Below are 23,225 nucleotides of genomic sequence, written 5' to 3'. Positions count from 1 at the left end.
AGGTTATCCATTTTGCGAGAAAAATTGCAAGGGAGAGGATTTTTGAAATGATGAGAGAATAAAAGTTGTTGGTATTCAGTGGGAGTTGGGTGTCCTTGCACACAAATCATTGTAAGATGGCATGCAGATACAACAGGCAGTTTATAAAGCAAACAGTGAGTGTGCCTGAAAAATCATGATCAGGTTTGGGCTCCCTATTTAAGGAAGGAAATACTTCCAAAGAGGGCGGGCAATTAATGTTTGCATGATTGATTCCTGGGATGGAATGGAGAGAGGCTTTTGTATGAGGAGAGATTAATCTGTCAGGAGTCCCTGATTTCTGCATGGCAGTGAGAATTAATTCATTTCAATGGCTGAATGACAGGAGTTCCATCAAAGCTACTGGCAGCATTCAGCAGGATAGTCAGAGAGCGTGCATTTGATTAGCTGAATAGCCTTTAGTTATCCCACACTATAACGTACCACAGCAGTTGGAACATTACATTCTCTAAGAAAAACAATATAGTGGAATTAAGGTTTTATAAAAGCAGTGATCATTTTAATTTATGTACCGAAAGCTGCACAAAGCAAGAGCATCAGTGGGCTTAGTGGGCTCTAAAATCAATCAAATATTGAAACAACTTTGTGTGATATGTATCCAAATTCTATAACTAGACACACAAATAATATTCTGGTTGGCTGACCTGTCAATCTCTGAGCTAAGGATGAAACATGCCCAAATTCTTAATTCTTCACAGTGTGTGCTTCCAAGTAAAGGTATGTTTCATGATTAATAGAAGCTGAGGGCAATGCAATACAGGAAAGCAATAACTTTGATAATGCTGGTTGAGCCTCTGCAATTCTTACTTCCTCTCTGTTACTAAAGGACTAATTACAATTAAGAAATTGTAAATGCTGAATTTGTAATTTTGAGAAAATACATTGCTTTAGCCAAAACACAATTAAACAACAGTACAAAGAAAGAGAAATCAGATTGTGCCCAAAAATGCGACAGGGTGTATGTGGATGTGATAACATATTTTCCAGGAACAATATTAAATTGCTGCTTGCAGCTCATTATCTAATACCAGGCACACAGCCAGCACGAACTGGCCTATTGATTGGCTACAGCCCGATGTAGGGGTCACAAAAATGATCTTTTCTGACGTCACAAAGTAACCAGCTGTTGGGCCTGTGAGATTTAAAATGAACCAGCATAAAAAAAATTGCCAAAAACTCAACTACATTCCTCAATGAGATTTTAAACTGAGGTTGAGAATTTGCTGAAATCAAATGTGTAGGAAGGAACTGCAGATGCTGGTTTATACCGAACATAGATACAAAATGCTGGAGTAACTCAGTGGGTTAGGCAGCATTTCTGGAAAAAAAGGAATAGGTGATAGGAAAAGGAATAGGAATAGTTCGGAACCCTTCTTCAGACACCGAAGAATGGTTCTGACCTGAAATGTCACCAATTTCTTTTCTCCAGAGATGCTACCTGACCCTGAGTTAAACCAGCACTTCTGAAATCAGATACCATTTTATCTTCTTCTTACAAATAAAAAGTGAAACAGAGCTAGCTAGTTTTTGGAGGTTCTTGCCTTACCCAAAGGCACCCAATAATATTGCACCACTGATGGGGATGAGTCAGAATACAGAAGAGAGATCGAGCAACTGTCCATATGGTGCCAGCGCAATAACCTGGCCCTCAACACCAGCAAAACCAAGGAACTGATTGTGGACTTTGGAAGGAGTAGGAGGGGGACCCACAGCCCCATTTATATCAGCGGGTCAATGGTTGAAAGGGTCAAGAACTTCAAATTCCTGGGCGTGCACATCTCTGAAGATCTTTCCTGGTCCGAGAACACTAACGCAATTATCAAAAAAGCTCATCAGCGCCTCTACTTCCTGAGAAGATTACGGAGAGTCGGATTGTCAAGGAAGACTCTCCCTAACTTCTACAGGTGTTCCTTTGCCACAGATGGCCCGAAATAAGGTAATAAGTGATAAGAGTAGAATTAGGCCTTTCGGCCCATCAAGTCTACTCCGTCATTCAATCATGGCAGATTATCTAACCCCATTCTCCTCCCCAAAACTGACCCCTGTACCAATCACAAATCTATCTATCTCTGCCTTAAAAAATATCCACTCTTGGCCTCTACAGCCTTCTGTGGCAAATAATTCCACAGATTCACCCTCTTCTGACTAAATACATTTTTCCTCATCTCCTTCCTAAAAGAATGTCCTTTAGTTCTGAGGCAATGACCTCTAGTCCCAGACTCTCCCTCTAGTGGACACATCTTCTCCACATCCACATCCACTGCTGGCAAGCTTCCTCTGATGGCTCAGTGTATTCTGTCATTGAGCACTTGCTGTAGTGGCACATACGTTTGGAATTCACTAGAGGTCAGATGTCAGCACATATAATCTCTCCCTCCTCCTGTGACTAACAATTCCATGGGCAGCTCCAGATTAACAGACACAAAATGCTGGAGTAACTCAGGCAGCATCTCTAAAGAAAGAATAATAGGTGACGCTTTGGGCCCTTCTTCAGACTATAGGTTAACTTGATTACATGATCTTCACCTTTCCAAGAGTCATGGTGGCCTATCTTGCAGAGCCATATGCATTTGCATAGGATCACTGGTCAGCATGGCAAAGGTTGTAGAACAAATAGTTTGTTTATTTTCTTGATTAAATGAATTGTAATTTTTTTAATGGATCTACACCAAATAGATTTTTAATTATAAGTATTTTTTGAAATAGGTTTTCATTTTATTATTATTTAAACACTTTTCTCCTTTAAAAAACCCCATCTCTTCCTAAGAGACCATTGTTGCAACTGTTGCAAAGGCATTTGATTGCACAGACGACCTCTCGCAGACATATATGCTTTGTGGGACAGTTGTATAGCAATCTGTGAACAGTGGATTCTAAACTCCCAGAATATGATTGCAATACAGAAGAATAGCATCACGCTCTCTACCCAAGCTGTTGGCCATTTGTCCTGAGAGCTACTGTTCATTTAATGCTCTGCTCACAATGCTCCTGTGAAGTATCTTGCATTGTTTGGTGAAGTAAAGGGGCTATCTAAAGAAAGTTAAAATTAAAACTGGGTTATTAAATAAACTTAGAATGGGTAAAATGCCTAGCCTACCAGATTGTGTCTATGCATATTAAAAATAATCTAGGGAAGTGACAGCAGAAACACCTATTACATCTATTTAATAATTGACTAGAAGAAGGCACAATGCCAAATGACTGGTGATAGCAGTCATTACACTTATAATTGAGAAGGGAGGTAGACTGCGTAGCGAACCACAGTGCGAACTCCATCATCAAGTTCGCTGACGACACCACTATTGTGGGGCGTATCACTGATGGGGATGAGTCAGAATACAGAAGAGAGATCGAGCAACTGTCCATATGGTGCCAGCGCAATAACCTGGCCCTCAACACCAGCAAAACCAAGGAACTGATTGTGGACTTTGGAAGGAGTAGGAGGGGGACCCACAGCCCCATTTATATCAGCGGGTCGATGGTTGAAAGGGTCAAGAACTTCAAATTCCTGGGAGTGCTCATCTCTGAAGATCTTTCCTGGTCCGAGAACACTAACGCAATTATCAAAAAAGCTCATCAGCGCCTCTACTTCCTGAGAAGATTACGGAGAGTCGGATTGTCAAGGAAGACTCTCTCTAACTTCTACAGGTGCACAGTCGAGAGCATACTGACCGGTTGCATCGTGGCTTGGTTCGGCAAATTGAGCGCCCTGGAGAGGAAAAGACTACAAAGGGTAGTAAACACTGCCCAGTCCATCATCGGCTCTGACCTTCCTTCCATCGAGGGGATTTATCGTAGTCGCTGCCTCAAAAAGGCTGGCAGTATCATCAAAGACCCACACCATCCTGGCCACACACTCATCTCCCTGCTACCTTCAGGTAGAAGGTACAGGAGCCTGAAGACTGCAACAACCAGGTTCAGGATTAGCTACTTCCCCACAGCCATCAGGCTATTAAACCTGGCTCGGACAAAACTCTGATTATTAATAACCACTTTCTGTTATTTGCACTTTACCAGTTTATTTATTCATGTGTGTATATATTTATATCATGGTATATGGACACATTTATCTGTTTTGTAGTAAATGCCTACTATTTTCTGTGTGCTTAAGCAAAGCAAGAATTTCATTGTCCTATACAGGGACACATGACAATAAACTCACTTGAACTTGAACTTGAACGATATAGAAATCAGCTTAACATCTCTGGTTGGAAAGATAACAAATTTCTTATTGAAGAAAAATAAAGCAAAACATCTAAAATGCAGAACCATACGATGCTGATTCATTGTGGATTTCAAAGCTTCGTCAAACACTGAATTCTTTAAAGAAGTGCAAGAGAAATTAATATAGAAACATAGAAAATAGGTGCAGGAGGAGGCCATTCGGCCCTTCGAGCCAGCACCGCCATTCAATGTGATCATGGCTGATCGTCCCCTATCAATTAGCCACAGGGAATGAAGTAGAAATAAGATATCCAGACTTCCAAAAGAGCTTTGAGAAGGCACAACACAATAAATCAATGAATTGTCAAGGTAATAATGCATGCCAATTGGATGCCAAATGGATGCCAATTGGCACTAAAATGGAAAGCAAGGAACATTTGGTGATTTTTCAGGTCAAGACCCGAAATGTCACCCATTCCTCCAGATTCACCCTCTTCTGACGAAATACATTTTTCCTTAACTCCTTCCTAAAAGAACGTCCTTTAATTCTGAGGCAATGACCTCTAGTCCCAGACTCTCCCTCTAGTGGACACATCTTCTCCTGTCCTGCTGAGTCATTCCGGCATTTTGTGTCTATCTTTGGTGTGAACCATCTGCAGTACCTTCTTACACAAGCAACGGACAATGTTAGAGGGACTTGATCCCACAGATGAGCATCAGGCCTTAATCTCAAACACATTCCTGATTTCATCACTTCTGGCTGTCTGCCTTCCACAGCTTCCAACCTTACCAGCCTCGTACAACCTGTTTTTACCTTCTCCCCAAAATCCGCAAACGCAACTGCCCTGCAAGCCCATTGTTTCTGCCTGCTCCTGTCCCACGGAAATGATCTCCGCGTACATCGACTCCATCCTATCCCCTCTGATCCAATCTCTCCCGACCTATGTCCAAGATACCTCACATGCCCGTCGTCTCCGTAATGACTTCCACGTTCCGAGCCCCCACTCCCTCATCTTTACTATGGATGTTCAGTCATTCTACACCCCCATATCCCACCAGGCAGGCCTTAAAGCCCTCCCTCGACCGCAGAACCATCCAATTTCCCTCTACTAAAACTCTACAATCCCTGTACCAGCCGTACACTGGGCCTATCCCCAAACTCTATCTCCGTTACATTGATGACTGCTTCGGTGCTACCTCCTGCACCCATGCAGAACACATGGACTTCATCAACTTCACCACCAATTTTCATCCTGCACTCAAATTTACTTGGACCATCTCCGACACCTCCCTCCACTTTCTTGAACTCACAGTCTCCATCACAAGAAATAGACTATTGACTCATATTTCGCTTGGGCATCTGATATAGATGAATATTGATTCCTCTCACTTCAGGTAGCCCCTGCATTCCCTCTCTCTCTACTCCTCCCCCACCCAAGTCACACTAGCTTCTCATTTTCACCCAACAAACAGCTTACAATGGCCTGTTTCCTTTATCATCGTTACGTTTTTGTATAACTTTCATTCATTGTTCTTTATCTCTCTACATCACTGTTTATATCTCTCGTTTCCCTTGTCCCTAATCAGTCTGAGGAAGGGCCTCGACCCGAAACGTCACCCATTCCCTCTCTCCAGAGATGCTGCCTGTCCCACTGAGTTACTCCAGTTTTTTGTGTCTATCTTCAGTTTAAACCAGCATCTGCAGTTCCTTCTTGCACAATGTTAGAGGGCAGCTTTTCAGCGTTCCAAAAGATGGGAAAAGGGGTGTTATTTGTTACAACGGGTTTCATAATTTATACTTAAGAAAGAACTGCAGATGCTGGAAAAATCGAAGGTAGACAATAATGCTTGAGAAACTCAGCGGGTGAGGCAACATCTAGGGAGCGAAGGAATTGGCGACCATTCGAATCGAGACGCTTCTTTAGACAAATATGAATAAATTTATATCTATGAATCATAGATATAAATTTATTCATATTTGTCTGAAGAAGGGTCTCGATTTTTTTGATTCCCTCCTTAAATCATAGACTATGATTTAAGGAGGGAATCAAAAACACTGTTTACAAAAAGTTGCAAATCAGAGTTGTAATCTAGAAGCAAATTTCAACAGAAATAGATGTTAGGCATCATACCTCCGAAAGAAAAATCAGGTCACAAATCTGAGAAGATATGGATCTAAATGGGGAAGAGGAACATGGGCTTCAGGAGAATAAAAGCTGAAAAGTCATCAACTCATGGAGCACAGAAACAGTCACTTTTGTGCATCACGTCCAGGTCCACCAAGGTGTCCATCTACACTAATCACATTTGCCCATGTTTGACCCCTTTCCACCTAAACCTTATAATAGGAAGGAACTGCAGATGCTTTGGTTTTACTGTACCTAAAATAAATCAGGGGTAAAAATCACATGGTGCTGGAGCAACTCAGTGGGTGAGGCAACATCTCTGGAGAAAAAGGATAGGTGACATTTTGGGTTGGGACACTTCTTCAAATTGAAAGTGCAGGGGAATGTCCCTTAAATGTTGACATTGTACCTATTTCAACCACTTCCTCTAGCGGCTCGTTACAGATGTCAACCACCCTCAGTATGAATCAAATACCCCTCAGCTTCCAATTAAATCTTTCCCATCTCACCTTGAACTACGTCCTCTAGTTCTTGATTCTGCAAAACAGGGAAAAAGACTGAGTGCATACACCCCATCTATTTGCCTCATGATTTTCTCCACGGCTATGGTCACCTGCTATGCTACCATGTTGTATATTCTAAAAACAGCTCATCTTTACCACTAAGATTGGTACTGTTTTTAACTCAGATCATCTGCTACCAAAGCTTTTGTTTATATAACCAGCAATCCTGGCTACTTCAGTGCTCTCCACACCAGGGTCTCATTCTCCAACTTCTATCATTTCAATATCATCAATTTTCTGTTTATTCAATTTATTCTGGTCATGTTATATGAAAAGATTTTATCTGCAATTTGTGAGGGAGGAGGAAAAATCGGAAGTTTCCGTTTGCATTTGAACAAAGGGGACTATGGAGGCATGAGGGAAGAGCTGGCCAAAGTTGACTGGAAAGGGACCCAAGCAAGGATGACGGTGGAACAGCAATGGCAGGTATTTCGGGGAAATATCCAGAAGGTGCAGGATCACTTCATTCCAAAGAGGAAGAAAGATTCTAAGGGGAGTAAGAGGCGACATGGCTGACAAGGGAAGTCAAGGACAGTATATAAGTAAAAGAGAAGACGTATAACATAACAACGATCAGCGAGAAGCCAGAGGATTGGGAAACTTTTAAAGAACAACAGAAGGTAACTAAAAAGGCAAGACGGGGAGAAAAGATGAAGTACGAAGGTAAGCCAAGAATATAAAGGAGGACAGTAAAAGCTTATTTAGGTATGTTAAGGGGAAAAAATTAGTTAAGACAAATGTGGGTCCCTTGAAGACAGAAACAGTTGAATATATTATGGGGAACAAGGAAATGGCAAACGAGTTGAACAGGTACTTTGGTTCTGTCTTCAGTAAGGAAGACACAATAAATCGCCCAGATGTACTAGCGGACAGAGGATGGAGGAACTGAAGGAAATTCACATTAATCAGGAAATGGTGGGTAGACTGATGGGACTGAAGGCTGATAAATCCCCAGGGCCTGATGATCTGCATCCCAGGGTACTCAAGGAAGTGGCTCTAGAAATCGTGGATGCTTTGGTGATCATTTTCCAATGTTCTATTTATTCTGGATCAGTTCCTGTGGATTGGAGGGTAGCTAATGTTATCCCACTTTTCAAGAAAGGAGGGAGAGAGAAAGCAGGAAATTATAGACCAGTTAGCCTGACATTAGTGGTGGGGAAGATGCTGGAGTCGATTATCAAAGATGTAACAGTTGGATAGCAGTAACAGGATAGGTCCAAGTCAGCATGGATTTACAAAGGGGAAATCATGCTTGACAAATCTTACGGAATTTTTTGAAGGTGTAACAAGTAAAATGGACAAGGGAAAGCCAGTGGATGTAGTGTACCTGGACTTTCAGAAAGCCTTTGATAAGGTCCCACACAGGAGATTAGTGGGCAAAATTAGAGCACATGGTATTGGGGGTATGGTATTGACATGGATAGAAAATTGGTTGGCAGACAGGGAACAAAGATTAGGGATTAACGGGTCCTTTTCAGAATGGCAGGCAGTGACTAGTGGGGTGCCGCAAAGCTCGGTGCTGGGACCGCAGCTATTTACAATATACATTAACGATTTAGATGAAGGAATTAAAAGTAACATTAGCATATTTGCAGATGGCACAAAGCTGGGTGGAAGTGTGAACTGGGAAGAGGATGCTATGAGGATGCCGGGTGATTTGGATAGGTTGGGTGAGTGGGCCGATGCATGGCAGATGCAGTATAATGTGGATAAATGTTAGGTTATCCACTTTGGTGGCAAGAACGGGAAGGCAGATTATTATCTGAATGGTGTCAGGTCAGGAAAAGGGGAAGTACAACAAGACTTGGGTGTCCTTGTACATCAGTCACTGAAAGTAAACATGCAGGTAGCTAATGGTGAAGAAAGCTAATGGCATGTTGGCCTTCATAACGAGTTGAGTATAGGAGCAAAGAGGTCCTTCTGCAGTTGTACAGGGCCCTGGTGAGACCACAGCAGGAGTATTGTGTGCAGTTTTAGACTCCTAATTTGAGGAAAGACATTCTTGCTATTGAGGGAGTGCAGCGTATGTTCACAAGATTAATTCCAGGGATGGTGAGTGTCATATGATGAAAGAATGGAGCGACTGGGCTTGTATTCACTGGAATTTAGAAGGATGAGGGGATCTTATAGAAACATATAAAATTATTAAGGGATTGGACATGCTAGATGCAGGAAACATGTTCCCGATGTTGGGGGAGTCCAGAACCAGGGGCCATAGTTTAAAAATAAGGGGTAGGCCATTTAGAACTGAGACGAGGAAAAACTTTTTCACACAGATAATTGTGAATTTGTGGAATTCTCTTCCTCAGAAGGCAGTGGAGGCCGATTCACTGGATGCATTCAAAAGAGAGTTAGATAGAGCTAGCAGAATCAAGGGATATGGGGGGAAGGCAGGAACGGGGTACCGATTGTGGATGTTCAGCCATCATCACATGCATGTATTGTCTGTGTATCTATGTATGTTCTGTTTATTTTCCATCCTGTCTTCATCCTGTCCCTATGCATTCTTGATGTCGGTCAAAATTGGTCGGATAAACCATGTGTTCCAGATAGAAAAGTTCCAGGTTACTGAGGGAAACCATGGATACCTGGCCCCAATGTTCAAAAAATCTATAAAGATGTCCAAGGACTGGAAAACTGCAAATGTTGTACTCTGGATCAAACTCAATTAGATTTCCAACCGAGTGTGGCGATCTGAGTCTAAAGCTGCCCAGGGAACATCTACGAACAGACACTCCTGGAATAATGTGCACTAATATCCAAAAGGAGTGCTGGGCATTCAATCTTTGCCTTGCCTCCATTAAACATATAAGTAACCAAGATGCCCCCAGTTAAATTACTTTAGAAGACTACTCGACCCAAAAATGATCGGAATATTATTCCAACACATTAAAAAATTGAAATTTGTACATGCAACAGTGAGAAGAAACTAAACTGCACACCCAAATTTCAAGACCCAATAATAGTACTCTAAACCAGATGTTCCAGATCTCCCCAATGATTTCTGGAGGCGTTTCTATTGGTATGTGGAAAACAAAGGAAGCTGCTGGAGGCACTCAGTGGGTGAGGCAGCATCTGTGACACAAAATGAACAATCAATGTTTAGTGTCAAGACCCTTCATCTAGACTGACACTGTGGTATGAAACACCGATCAAGCTATCCTACTCCTCCTTTCACCTCTTTATACTTGCTTTGTTTGTTGCTCTTTTAGTCTAGATTAAGGGCCTCAACCTGAAAGATTGACTGTCCGTTTCCCTCTGTCGATGCTGCCTGACCTGTTGAGTTCCTCCAGCAGCTCTCCCTTTTTTTGCTACAGATTCCAGCATCTCTCAGGTGGCACCAAATGTTGGCTGCCTCACCAATGGTCTGTCTCGTCTCTTTCCTTCTTTGAGTTTTTAGTTTGTTGTGAAATGTATGTTTTAGTTTATCTTTAGTTTTGTCTTATGTGGCAGGAAGTGGGTGGGGTGTAGGGAAACTTTTTTAATCTCTTTCCTCGGTGGAGATGCAGCTTTTTCCGTGTCGTATCTCCATCTGCACTGCGGCCTAACATCGTGGTGTTGGCAGCCTTTTGCTGAGACCTCGGGAGCTCCAACCATGGGAGCCTGAGGATTTAACATATTGGAGCTGGCCATCCCTTTGCCAGGGATCGACCAGGAATGCTCCAACCGCAGGGGCCTGCGGACTTTAACAACGTGGATATCGCTGTCCCTGGTTAGAGGCCGGCTTCGGGAGCTCCAAGCCGCGGTAGCTTTGACCGCCCCGATCACAGGAGCTTCGACCACCCTGATCGCGGGAGCTTCAATCGCCCCGACGTGGGAGCTTCAATCGCCGGCTGCGGGAACTTCAATCGCCCTGACTGCGGGTGGTTCGACTCCCCCGACCGCGGGAGGAAAAGAGGAAAGAAGATAAGAATTTGTTGGCTTCCATTACAGTGAGGAATGTGGAGGAGTCGCTGTGGTGGATGTTTATCTCAATTTTTTATGTAGTTGTGTGTCTTGTTGCTTTTTTAGTATGACTGTATGGCAAAACCAAATTCATTGAATGTTGCAAAACATACTTGGCAAATAAATTACGATTATGATTATGTTTTATTGGTTTATGATTCCTATAGCAAGCCAGGTGTACCTGACAGCAGGGCAATAATAATGTCTGAGTGGAATAGCATCATTGGCTGGTAATTTTACCGCCTAGCCTCTGGACTATGATGGTTTTTCCTTCTTACAAGTACGAAGGCAAGCTAGCTTGGCACAGGAACCATATGGTTGTAATAATCAAGGTGAGACAAAGAACTGGCACAGATGAATGAATCATAACTGCTTCCAAGAAACCACAAGTAGATCAATGTGCTGTGTTGAATGTTGGAGTATTGGTTTGTACTTATGTGGAATCCATTCTAACATGTAAATCTGCAGAAAGGTGACAGTAGAATTCTGGACAAGGTGGGTCCAACCTATGACAAGGTGGACAAGGTGGGTCCAACCTATGACAAGGTGGACAAGGTGAGTCCAACCTATGAACTGCAATAAAAGACTCTACATGTCTATTTGTAGCATGATGTTTAAACCAAACTCACCACATGATGTCAGAACAATTGCACAATAGAGACTTTCAAGAAATAAAGTGCCTTTGGTTAAATAATTAATTAGTGCAATTACTAATTTCCTAAGAAGGAGCTAATATTTTGGGCAGGGTGACATCAAAATCTGCCCTTCCCCTTCTTCACTGAAAAGTGCCCAAATGCCTTAAAATGTCAATTTTTATCGTAAAATGTAAATAGTACAACCAATTTCCAGGCTGAGATCATAATTCTGGAGCTTTCTTAAATATTTTGATTAAAGAAAATTACATTACAAACGGCTCAGTTCCTCAAATTAGAAAGCAAATCTGTGTCTATTAATAGAGACGGAAGAGTATTTGTTGACAGTTATAGTTAATATTGAAACTTTACAGTTTGAATAAACATCATACCATGACAATTTCACATTGTGCCTCGAAATACAGTTACCTTCTTTCAATGTTTTCTATAAGGTGATACTGACCTCCGAAGTAAGAGCCATCTGACAGCTTCATTTCCTTGCTGGATCTAGTGATGACAGTAGCCACCCCGTGCTGAATGAAATACATTTTCTTCCCGATCGTCCCTTCCCGCACAATATAGTTTCCAGGCTGGAACACCTCGAATCGCAGCTTGCTCAGCATGCTTGTCACAAAACTTGGGTCAGCATTTGCAAACAGGGGCATGGTGGCCACCAGCTTCCTGCAATTGAAGTTGACTATCTCCTGAAACAGAAGTCAATGTCAAAATATTATTGAAATGCAACAGGCGACACATTAATCTTTTGCATATTATATTTCCTTCAATAGGATCAGAATCAAGAACAGCACCTTATTTACGATATCCAGATAAATATCAGATCAAATCGTAACTGTAAAAGGATTTTGTCAGTAAATAAAAGAAAATAAGCAGTTATTTTGAATGGTGCCCTGTAAATGATCTAAACAGAGCACAAATGTAAGGAGTGAAAGGGTACAAAGTATTTCACTTTCAGATTCTGCAGCAATTGAGTCAGGTGGAAAGGGAATAGATGGTCTATCCTCTTTCAAAATCCACTGTGTGTTCAAAATAGCTCTGCTTATGGGATTACATATTTTTAAAGAAAATACTGGGTAAGCAGCTTGTCAATGATTAGTACAGGTGTTAGAGATTATGGGGAGAAAGCAGGAGACTTGATGGGCTGAATAGCTTAATTCTACTCCTATTCCTTGACCTTATGACCTTAATCGGACAAACTCATGCAATTGTTGCTTCTGCAAAAGTCATTACACAGCAGCAACAATGGACGGTGGTCCATATTAAAACGGGAGCTTCATGAGCAAAGGAAAGGGGTTCTAAAACTCTGACCTACTTAGAGCATGAAGGATGCTGAGTTTGGGAGGTGGGAAACATGGAAACCTGCATCCTGTTAGTGTTATTCTTGTTTGCTTTTCTGATTAACTTAAAGGTAGCAGGCAAGCTTTTCACTGTACACGTGACAATAAACTAAACTCAAGAAGCCAGCTTAACTGCTGTGTAGAATGCTATAGAACAGTAAGTGTGGCCCAGAACAGTGCATCTCAGAAATGAAGATTGAAATTAGGAAATGAATACTGATAATGCAGCAGCTTGGAACTTCACATTTTCCATTTAATTGTGCACACTCAAGCAGTCGAATTGTCTCAAGCTGACATTACATTTGAGCAGAGGATCCTGATACAAAATCCCTGCTCCCAGAGAAAAAGATCGCTAGCAGTACAGTTAATGAGGACCTCATTGTTAAAATAATTCCAGCTTGCCACACCACACCTCCAGCAATGGAACTAGAATCCAGGCTTTTAAATCGAAGCAAATGTTCTATCCTGGTTAATGGAATTATCTATATAGTTTCTGTGCAGGAAGAAATAAAAAAAATGTAACTCATTTTCTTTTCATAATTATATTATCACTAATAGTGGTAACACCCATTTTCATCATGGGTTACAGCCAGCCTAATCACTAGCACCCTTGCAGGAAGAAGGTTTAGCTAATGATGTAATTGCTCAGAAAGTGTTCAATGTCAATTACATAGATACATAGAAACTAAGTGCAGGAGTAGGCCATTCGGCCCTTCGAGCCTGCACCGCCATTCAATATGATCATGGCTGATCATCCAACTCAGTATCCCGTACCTGCCTTCTCTCCATACCCCCTAATCCGTTTAGCCACAAGGGCCACATCTAACTCCCTCTTAAATATAGCCAATGAACTGGCCTCGACTACCTTCTGTGGCAGAGAGTTCCAGAGATTCACCACAATTGAGGGGATAGCCTGGTATAATCTCCTGTGTTTTAGAAAGGAAAGCAGACGGAGAGAACGGATTCGTATTTCCGTTGTGGCTTGTGAATTTTTAAATCCAAACACATTTTACATCCAGTGAAGTACTTGGCTGGTATACAGAAAAAGTGGTGGGCAGAGGCTCAAAACAAACCCACTAAACAGCAATGTGGTCATGGCACATCAATCTGTTTAAATTGTTTTAATTGGGGTTTGACTTTTGGTCAGTATGGCTGGGATAACTCTCTTGCTCATCTTTAAAGTTATGTCAAGGGACTAACTTTGTCCACTCAGAACAGAAGGTCCTTTAGTGTAATGTCTCATCAGATTGTTGGTGGTGACAAGAAACAACTTCTATCGCTGTGAGTGTAGTAATATCAAGAATGAAATTAGCCTCTCTCTAAATCATTGCAAGAAATTCTTTTCACCAAGATTACAGTTTCTTTTTCATACACAAAAAGAAAATATGGTATACATTTCATAACTCAAAAGATGACTATTTGCTCTTACATTAGGCGTCACAAAGCTACCATCTAGCTATGGAGAGGGTGCTGAATGCTGCTTGTAATAGAAGCTATTATCTTTCAAGAGAGAGTTAGATTTAGCTCTTAGGGCTAAAGGAATCATGGGATATGGGGAAAAGCAGGAATGGGATACTGATTTTAGATGATCAGCCATGGTCATATTGAATGGCGGTGCTTGCTCGAAGGGCCGAATGGCCTTCTTCCTACACCTATGTTTCCATGTTTCTATTAGCTACTAGAAGATTAAAATACATTTGGACAGGTACATGGATGGAACGGTTTAGAGGGATACGGGCCAAACGCAGGCAGGTGAGACTGGTGTAGATGGAGCGCCTTGGTCGTCATGGACAAGTTGGGCCGAAGGGCCTGTTTCCATGAGTCATGATTCCACGACTCTAAAATGTAGAACAAACTTGGATAGTTTTCTCTGGAGCATCGGAGGCTAAGGGGAGACCTGATAGAGGTAGATACAATTATGAGAGGCATAAATAGGGTAGACAATTAGAAACTTCTCCCCAGGGTGAAAATATCAAAGACTAGAGATCATAGCTTTGAGGTGTGAGGGACAAAGTTTAAGGAGATGTGCATGGCAAGTGTTTTTTTGTGTAGAGTGTGGTGGTACCTGGAATGCACTGCCAGAGTTAGTGTAGGAGACCTATACGATAGTGACATTTAAAATACATTGGATATGCAAGGAATGGAGGGATATGGGTCATGTGCAGAGAGAGATTGGTTTAACTTCCTCCAAAACCCTTCCTCTTGCAAATACACTATTCCAAACTCTCAATTACTCTGTCTTCGCTACATCTGCTCCTAAGATGTGAATTTCCATCCTCTTTCTTTAGTAAACATGGTTCCCCCCCCCCCCCTTCTGTCATAGATAGGTCCCTCACCTGCATCTCCTCTGTATCCCGTAGTTGCTCCCTCTCCCCCAAACATAACAAAGATAGGGCTCCCCTGGTCCTCACCTTTCACCCCATCAGCCTCAGCATCTAACACACATAGTTGAGATTACCCTCACCTCCAATGTGACCCCACTACTAGTCACATTTTCCCATCTCCACCCCTTTCCGCCTTACGCAGGAACTACTCTCTTCGCAACTCCTTGGTTAACTCATCTATTTGCACCCAAACCACTTCCTCCCGAGGTACTTTCCCCTGCAACCTCAGGAGATGTAACAACACCTGTCCCTATATCTCCTCGATCACTTCCATCCAGAGACCCCAGCAGTCATTCCAGAGGAGACAGAGGTTCATGTGCACCTTTTCTAAACTCATCTACTGCATCCAGATGTGGCCTCCTGTACATTGGTGCGACCAAACATAGACTCAGCGACTGTTTCGCTGAATACTTGCACTCGGCCTACTGGATCCCCTCCCTTTTCCGAATTTCAATTCCCCGTCCAATTCCCACAGTAACCATTCTGTCCTGGGCCTCCTCCATTGCTAGAGGCTACATGCAAACTGGAGGAACGGCACCTCATATTCCACTTAGGGTAGCTTACAATCCACTAGCATTTACATCGAATTTTCCAATGTTCGGTAAATTGGTCCTACATCTCCTCTTTTCCAGCTTTCTGCTCTCCCCCTGCCTAAAATCAGTCTGAAGAAGGGTCTTAGAAACATAGAAACATAGAAATTAGATGCAGGAGTAGGCCATTCGGCCCTTCGAGCCTGCACCGCCATTCAATATGATCATGGCTGATCATCCAACTCAGTATCCCGTACCTGCCTTCTCTCCATACCCTCTGATCCCCTTAGCCACAAGGGCCACATCTAACCCCCTCTTAAATATAGCCAATGAACTGGCCTCGACTACCCTCTGTGGCAGGGAGTTCCAGAGATTCACCACTCTCTGTGTGAAAAAAGTTCTTCTCATCTCGGTTTTAAAGGATTTCCCCCTTATCCTTAAGCTGTGACCCCTTGTCCTGGACTTCCCCAACATCGGGAGCAATCTTCCTGCATCTAGCCTGTCCAACCCCTTAAGAATTTTGTAAGTTTCTATAAGATCCCCTCTCAATCTCCTAAATTCTAGAGAGTATAATAATAATAATAATAATAATAATGTCTTTATTTATATAGCACATTTTTAGTCAACTTGCATTGACCCCAAAGTGCTTCACACAATTACTTCCATACAGACAGGCAAAGGTGAGTGAAGTGTCTTGCCCAAGGACACAACGACAGTATGCACTCCAAGCGGGATTCGAACCAGCTACCTTCCGGTTGCCAGCCGAACACCTAGCCCATTGTGCCATCTGTCGTCCAACCTATAAACCAAGTCTATCCAGTCTTTCTTCATAAGACAGTCCTGATATCCCAGGAATCAGTCTGGTGAACCTTCTCTGCACTCCCTCTATGGCAATAATGTCCTTCCTCAGATTTGGAGACCAAAACTGTACGCAATACTCCAGGTGTGGTCTCACCAAGACCCTGTACAACTGCAGTAGAACCTCCCTGCTCCTATACTCAAATCCTTTTGCTATGTCTTGACCGAAAACGTCACCTATCCATATTCTCCAGAGATGCTGCCTGACCTGTTGAGTTAATCTCGCACCTTGTATCCTTTTGTGTATGCACCAGCATTTGCAGTTCTTTGTTTCTTCATTTCTGTCATTTTTTTAAAATGTTCATTCTATCCCATAAATGCAGATGACTATATAGGCAAAAAAACTACATTTTGCTAGGTTTTCTCAGCAGTGCACAAAGATTCAAAAATAAATATTTTGGTGTAACTTTTAAGTGATATCATTTTGCAATCTAAGTAATGTTGGAGTGGGTTCCCAGAATAATAGATGTGAATATTTATTTTAACACGGACATATTTTTGTTTAATGGGCAGAATTCCAATGTACATTAAGCTCCCATGGGTATTTCCTTCTGATGTGATTTAAATTAAATATCATGTAGATTAGTCATTAGATTTCTTTAAGTATTCAACATAAATGCCATGGTTTTATTTATAGAAATATTATTGCTCAAAATCAATAATATCTGTGGACCATCTGAGCACTTTGCTAAATCTAGTTTCTATGAATTGATTCGATATTCAAGGTTCAAGGTTCAGCATTAAAATGTCAATAAAAGCGGGCAACTTAAAAGAAATCTTGATGGAATGAACTCTTCAATCAGATTTAAATCAAACTGGCATGATTTAAAGGTTATTAACTTTCTCATTTTGAACGCTTTCGACATTGCTTAGATCTCATTTTAAGGAGTGCTTCAAAGGGGGTTTATCACAGATTCATTAGAATGATGAATGTTTTATGTGTGTTAAATTATTTTAGTTTACAGATACAGCATGGAAATAGGCCCTTCAACCTACCGAGTCTATGCCAACCAGCAATCACCCGTACACTAGTTCTATCCTACACATTAGGGGCATTTACAGAAGCCAATTTACAGAAGCCAATCATTTTTGTGCTAAATACAAGATGGTCCATTTCCAAAATACGCTTCTAATAAAATAGACAATAGATGCAGGAGTAGGCCATTCGGCCCTTCGAGCCAGCACCGCCATTCAATGTGATCATGGCTGATCATCCCCAATCAGTACCCCATTCCTGCCTTCACCCCATATCCCCTGACTCCGCTATTTTTAAGAGCCCTATCTAGCTCTCTCTTGAAAGCATCCAGAGAACCTGCCTCCACCGCCCTCTGAGGCTGAGAATTCCACAGACTCACCACTCTCTGTGAGAAAAAGTGTTTCCTCGTCTCCGTTCTAAATGGCTTACTCCTTATTCTTAAACAGTGGCCCCTGGTTCTGGACTCCCCCAACAGACACGACAACTGAATGTAGAAGTATAACGTGCTGCCACTGGATTATGTGTTGAATGCAAATGACTGAGGATAAAGTTTTACATCAACCTGTTTCCTATACTTCATTAATGAACAATCGGCCATAGATATTAATTGTGCTGAGAGAGATTTATAACGGAGGCCTGCAGAATTTTCTCTCTTAGTACAGAAACAAATCAAAATAAATGACATATGAAAATAACAAATAGCAGCAGATATAGTCCCTTTGAGCCTCCTCTACCACTTATCAAGATCATGGCTGATCTTTGACCTCAATACCATTTTCCCGCACTAATCCATTATCCCTCAATTCCCTTAATATTCATGACTTTTTTAAAAATTAATTTAATGACTGTAGCTCGACAGCCAAAGTATTTGAAAGATTCACCACTTGAAAATAAATGTTATCCTCATCTCAGTCTAAACCAGTCTACACTTCATACTGAGATCATGTTTTTCTGGTTAAATATCAGCACAAGTGATTAGGCAAAATGGTTTGTTTCGGCGCTGGTATAGCTAATGTAAGATGAAGCAAGGTGTTTTTTCTATCGCCTTCTTCTTTAATCTAAGTGCAGTTTGGACAGCAGTATGTTCTTCCTGTAGGATGTGGGAAGTCAGGGAAACCTCCAGTCCCTAAGGTAGCACCTGTGGGAAGCTCCTGACTGACCGCGTGAGGGAACTGGAGCTGCGCTGGAGACCTCAGGATCGTCCAGGTGCAGGTACGAACATGGTGACCACCAGGAAGGAGAATGGTTGTAGGTAGAGAGAGGTTGGACTCTTGTGTGGCCATTTCCCTTGAAGGTGATATTAACCCTTTGGATACTGTTGTGCAGAAGATAGTTGCAACAGCCAGGTCTGTGGTACAGAGGGATAGAGTGAAGTCATATAGGACTATCGTGATAGGAGACTCTACTGTTAGGGGAACAGACTTAATATACAGTGGCCACAAACGAGACTCCAGGATGATGTGTTTCTTCCCTGATTCCAAGGTCCAGGATGTCTCAGGACATTATCAAGGAGGAAGATATCTTCATTCTATCGCTCTGTACCACAGACCTGGCTGCTGCATAGATTAATCCCCAGTCAGAGGGATGGTGCTGACGTAGGTGCTGACGACATTGGTAGGAAAAGGGATGAGGTTGTGGGAAGTGAAAATAGGGAGTTAGGAAAGAGGCAATAAAGCAGGACCTTGAAGATGGTAACCTCCAGATAGCTCCTGATGCCATGTGCTAGTGAAGGCAGGAAGGGGACATGACTTGAGAATTAAGGGACTGAAGTTTAGGGGTAACATGAGGGGGAACTTCTTTACCCAGAGAGTGGTGGCTGTGTGGAATGAGCTTCCAGTGAAGGTGGTGGAGGCAGGTTCGTTTTTATCATTTAAAAATAAATTGGATAGTTATATGGACGGGAAAGGAATGGAGGGTTATGGTCTGAGCGCAGGTATATGGGACTAGGGGAGAATACGTGTTCGGCACGGACTAGAAGGGTCGAGATGGCCTGTTTCCGTGCTGTAATTGTTATATGGTTATATGGTTATTAGAGAGGACAGATAAACATGTGGCTGAGGAGCTGTTGCAAGGGCAGGAGTTCATGTCTCTAGATAATTGGGGTCTCTTCTAGAGCAGAGGTAAACTGAACAAGAAGGATGGATTGCACCAGAACTAAAGGGAACAATTGTCCTTGGACATTTAGTCACTCTCTCGGGAGGGTTTAAACTAGGTGGGCAGGAGTGGGGGTCTCAGAGCAGAAAGGATGAAGGTGAGAAGATGAGGAAAAATACTGTAGATAAAGAAAATAAGATTAGCAGACAGGATATGCAGGTGGATGGTTGGAACAGAGGAAAGACTGGTGGTTTAAACTGTGCTTATAAATTGTACTTAAAACAAGGAAAGACTTTATCTGGCATGACTTCGGCATTGTTAACTATTTTGTAGGCTCAAGCAGAGTAAAATCAACAGTATTTTACTGAGACATTTCTCAGTTGCTCATACTCCTTCAATTGCTTCAATGAGTGGTCTTCTACAATATCACCAGGTTTCCTACTTATCAACATTAGACTCCTCCTATGGGCTGCATTACTGCTAAGAGTTCAGCGTCAAAACCGTCCTGAAGGAAAGACCAGCCTCTTAAAAACTTTTGATACAATGGAATTGAAAGGTCAAGTCTGTCAACTAAATTAACTTGCTCTGATTTAAATGATAGCTCCCATTTGCAAAAAAAAAAAGTCCGACATGATTCAAAATATGTAGTTTAAAGTCTAGTGACATAAGAGACTGCAGATGCTTGAATCTGGATCAACAAGCACTCTGCTGGAAGAACAAGTCGCATCTGTGAAAGGAAATGGAAAATCATTGTGTTGGAAGGAACTGCAGATGATGGTTTACCCCAAAGATAGAGACAAAATGCTGGAGTAATCCAGAGATGCTGCCTGGCCTGCTGAATTACTCCAGCGTTTATGGAAAGTAATTGTTTATGGTTGGGACCATTCATCCAGACTTGGAAATTAGAGGGGAGATAGGCAGAATCAAGAGGTAAGTTGGAGAGGTGGGGCAAGAGCTTGCAAGTGATGGGTGGATTCAGGTGAGGAACAAAGGCAGATGGAATCTGACTAGCAGATGGATTCAGGATTGAAGCTGTGAAATGATATTTGGAGGCAAAGAAAGATGCAATAATAAGGGAGGTGGTTTGGGCAGGTGGTAACAAAGGGAGGAGGGGACCCTAAAGAAGGCTAAAGAAGGATCTCAACCTATCCATACTCTCCAGAGATGCTGCCTGGTCTGCTGAGTTACTCCAGCACTTTGTGTCCAGTTGGAGGAGTTGTGGATGATAGAGTGTATGGGATTAGTATGCTCATCAAATCTCAACACCAAAAGCCCTTTAAGTTGATACTGGTTATTTGTCAGATAGCTGCGTCTCTGACAATATTCAATATACATTATTTTAAGTTCATTCAAAAAAACAGCTGCATTAAACATTAACATAACACTAACATTAACAGCATTAGTTTTTGGGTAACATCTTGTGATCAATTTGAAAAGCTACAAACATGCAAGACTTTTTAGATAAAAATAGATTGAATTTTAGCTCAGCATACTTTTGTTATCTCCACCAATGTACAAATACTCCCAGAGAATTCACTCTTTTGATATCTCAAAAGAATAGATTAATTTTCTTCTTTAAATTCCTTCCAAGTCCTCTGACTTTGCTTTGCCAGCTTCAAACCTAATGAATGAGATGGGGGCCCTGGTCCTAATTAGTCATTAGTCATGTGGAATGTATCTTTTTAAATCTGCTTTCAATTCAGCAGGGATATTGTATCTCTGCCCAAGCTATATTGGAACTGTGCTGAGGGTGGTTTAAAATAGATTCTCTCAAAACTGGATTTCAAAAACACACGGATAGGTTAAAAAATGCATTGCACAATTCATTAGGGCATTACACAAAATATGCTGACAACGTTTGATGCTAAAAGCTTGCATCTGGTGCTTTTAATCAAAAAGTTTAAAGCAATAACATTCTGTTTCCAGCGGTTCTATCATCTGTAATAACCTTTGAATCATCATGCTTATGAGCCTTAACTGTGGTTTCACAGATATATAGTTAGTCATAAAGTCAAATAGCACGGAAACAGGCCCTTCACTTGTCCATGCTGACCAAGGTACCCCATCTACTGTATGCTTGTCCCACCGGGTCGGGTACTTTTCGGCGTTGCCGTTTCGGCGCCGCTGTTTCGGCGCCTCCGTTTATAATATCTGTACTCATCAGAACCCTCACCCTAACCCTAACCTCTGTAAATACCTCCAGATAAATAAAAGTGTTCCATGCGTCACAATACTCCAGGATAGTGAATTCCAGAGATTCATCACCCTCTGCAAGAAGTTCCTATGCCAAGGATATTGCAAGTGAGATCAGCTTTATGTTAACAAGTTTGGAAATTGGTTTCCACTGGCCCATGGCTGTGGCACCCTAACCCTAACCCTAACCCATACCCTAACTCTAACACCCCGAAACGGAGGCGCCAAATTGGCGTCGCCGAAACGGCAGCGCCGAATGGTACCATTCCATGTCCCACCTGCCTGTGTTTGGCCCATATCCCTCTAAACCTTTCCTCTCCATGTACCTGTCCAAACATATTTTAAATATTGTTACAATACCTGCCTCAACTATCTCCTCTGACAGCTCATTCTATGTAATACCATCCTCTTGTCCCTCAGATTTCTATTAAATCTTACACCTCTCACCTTAAACATATGTCCTCTGGTTCTTGATTCCACTACACTGAGTAAAAGACTGTGCATTTACCCTATCTATTCCCCTCGTGGTCTTATGCACCTCCATAAGATTACCACTCAGCCTCCTACACTAAAGAGTAAAGCCTGCCCAACCTCTCCCTATAGCTCAGCCCCTCAAATCGTAGCAACATCCGTGTAAATCTTTTCTACGCTCTTTCCAGCTTAATAACATTCTTCCTCTAGAAGGTTGAACAAAATTGAACACAATATTCTAAGTGCAGTTTCATCAATGCCTTGACAACTGTATTCAATACTCTGACTGAATGGTTATATTACATTTTGATTTATGTTGCCTATTGTTAACTTGAATGGCAATTGCTGATGATATTATCAGAACTGGACAAGGAATGTTTCTGAAAAAAATGACATTACTGATGCACTCAGACTTTATCACTGGGTGTTATTTCAGCTCCATCAGCTAAGTGGCAATTTCCAGTGAGAACCAGTTTGGATGCCCTTTTGGCACTCGTGGAGCTTATGGTTTAAACAAAAGGTATAAAAAAGAGGGGGGGAAAGCAGTCAAACAAAACAGAAGTGCTATGTCAAAGGAAACGGTAAGCAATTGTTTAATTTACACAACACTGCATCTGATTTTATTTAATGATCTGTGAGATTTAGAATTGATTTATGACTTGTTTTGGCCATACATTTTCCAAAATTCTACATTGAATTAATATCCAGTTTCAAAAATGCATGTAATTTCACTGAACTGTTTTAAATTTGAGAAACAAAATCACCAGAAAATTATAATGCATACATCAGGTTAACTTCACACTGGTTCGGTTTTGAGATTGCCTATTCCATAAACTATCATGCAGTATTGTAGGTTATGTTACTGTGCTACTACACAAGGGAACAGGACGTAATG

At 41.8% G+C, this 23,225-nt stretch overlaps 1 protein-coding gene across 1 annotated transcript in view; it reads right to left on the bottom strand.

The window, feature by feature from the left end:
- Nucleotides 1–23,225, bottom strand: part of hcn1 (hyperpolarization activated cyclic nucleotide gated potassium channel 1) — a 295,539-nt gene that overhangs the window by 45,865 nt on the left and 226,449 nt on the right. The window contains exon 6 of the mRNA XM_033030982.1: nucleotides 11,933–12,173. Coding sequence (XP_032886873.1) covers nucleotides 11,933–12,173 — 241 coding nt within the window. The remainder of the gene's footprint in view (nucleotides 1–11,932; nucleotides 12,174–23,225) is intronic.

This window comes from Amblyraja radiata, chromosome 1, assembly GCF_010909765.2.
Source record: "Amblyraja radiata isolate CabotCenter1 chromosome 1, sAmbRad1.1.pri, whole genome shotgun sequence".
In the NCBI taxonomy this organism is placed as follows: domain Eukaryota; kingdom Metazoa; phylum Chordata; class Chondrichthyes; order Rajiformes; family Rajidae; genus Amblyraja; species Amblyraja radiata.
Note: the sequence above shows the minus strand (reverse complement) of the source record. Positions and strands in the feature narration are given on the sequence as shown.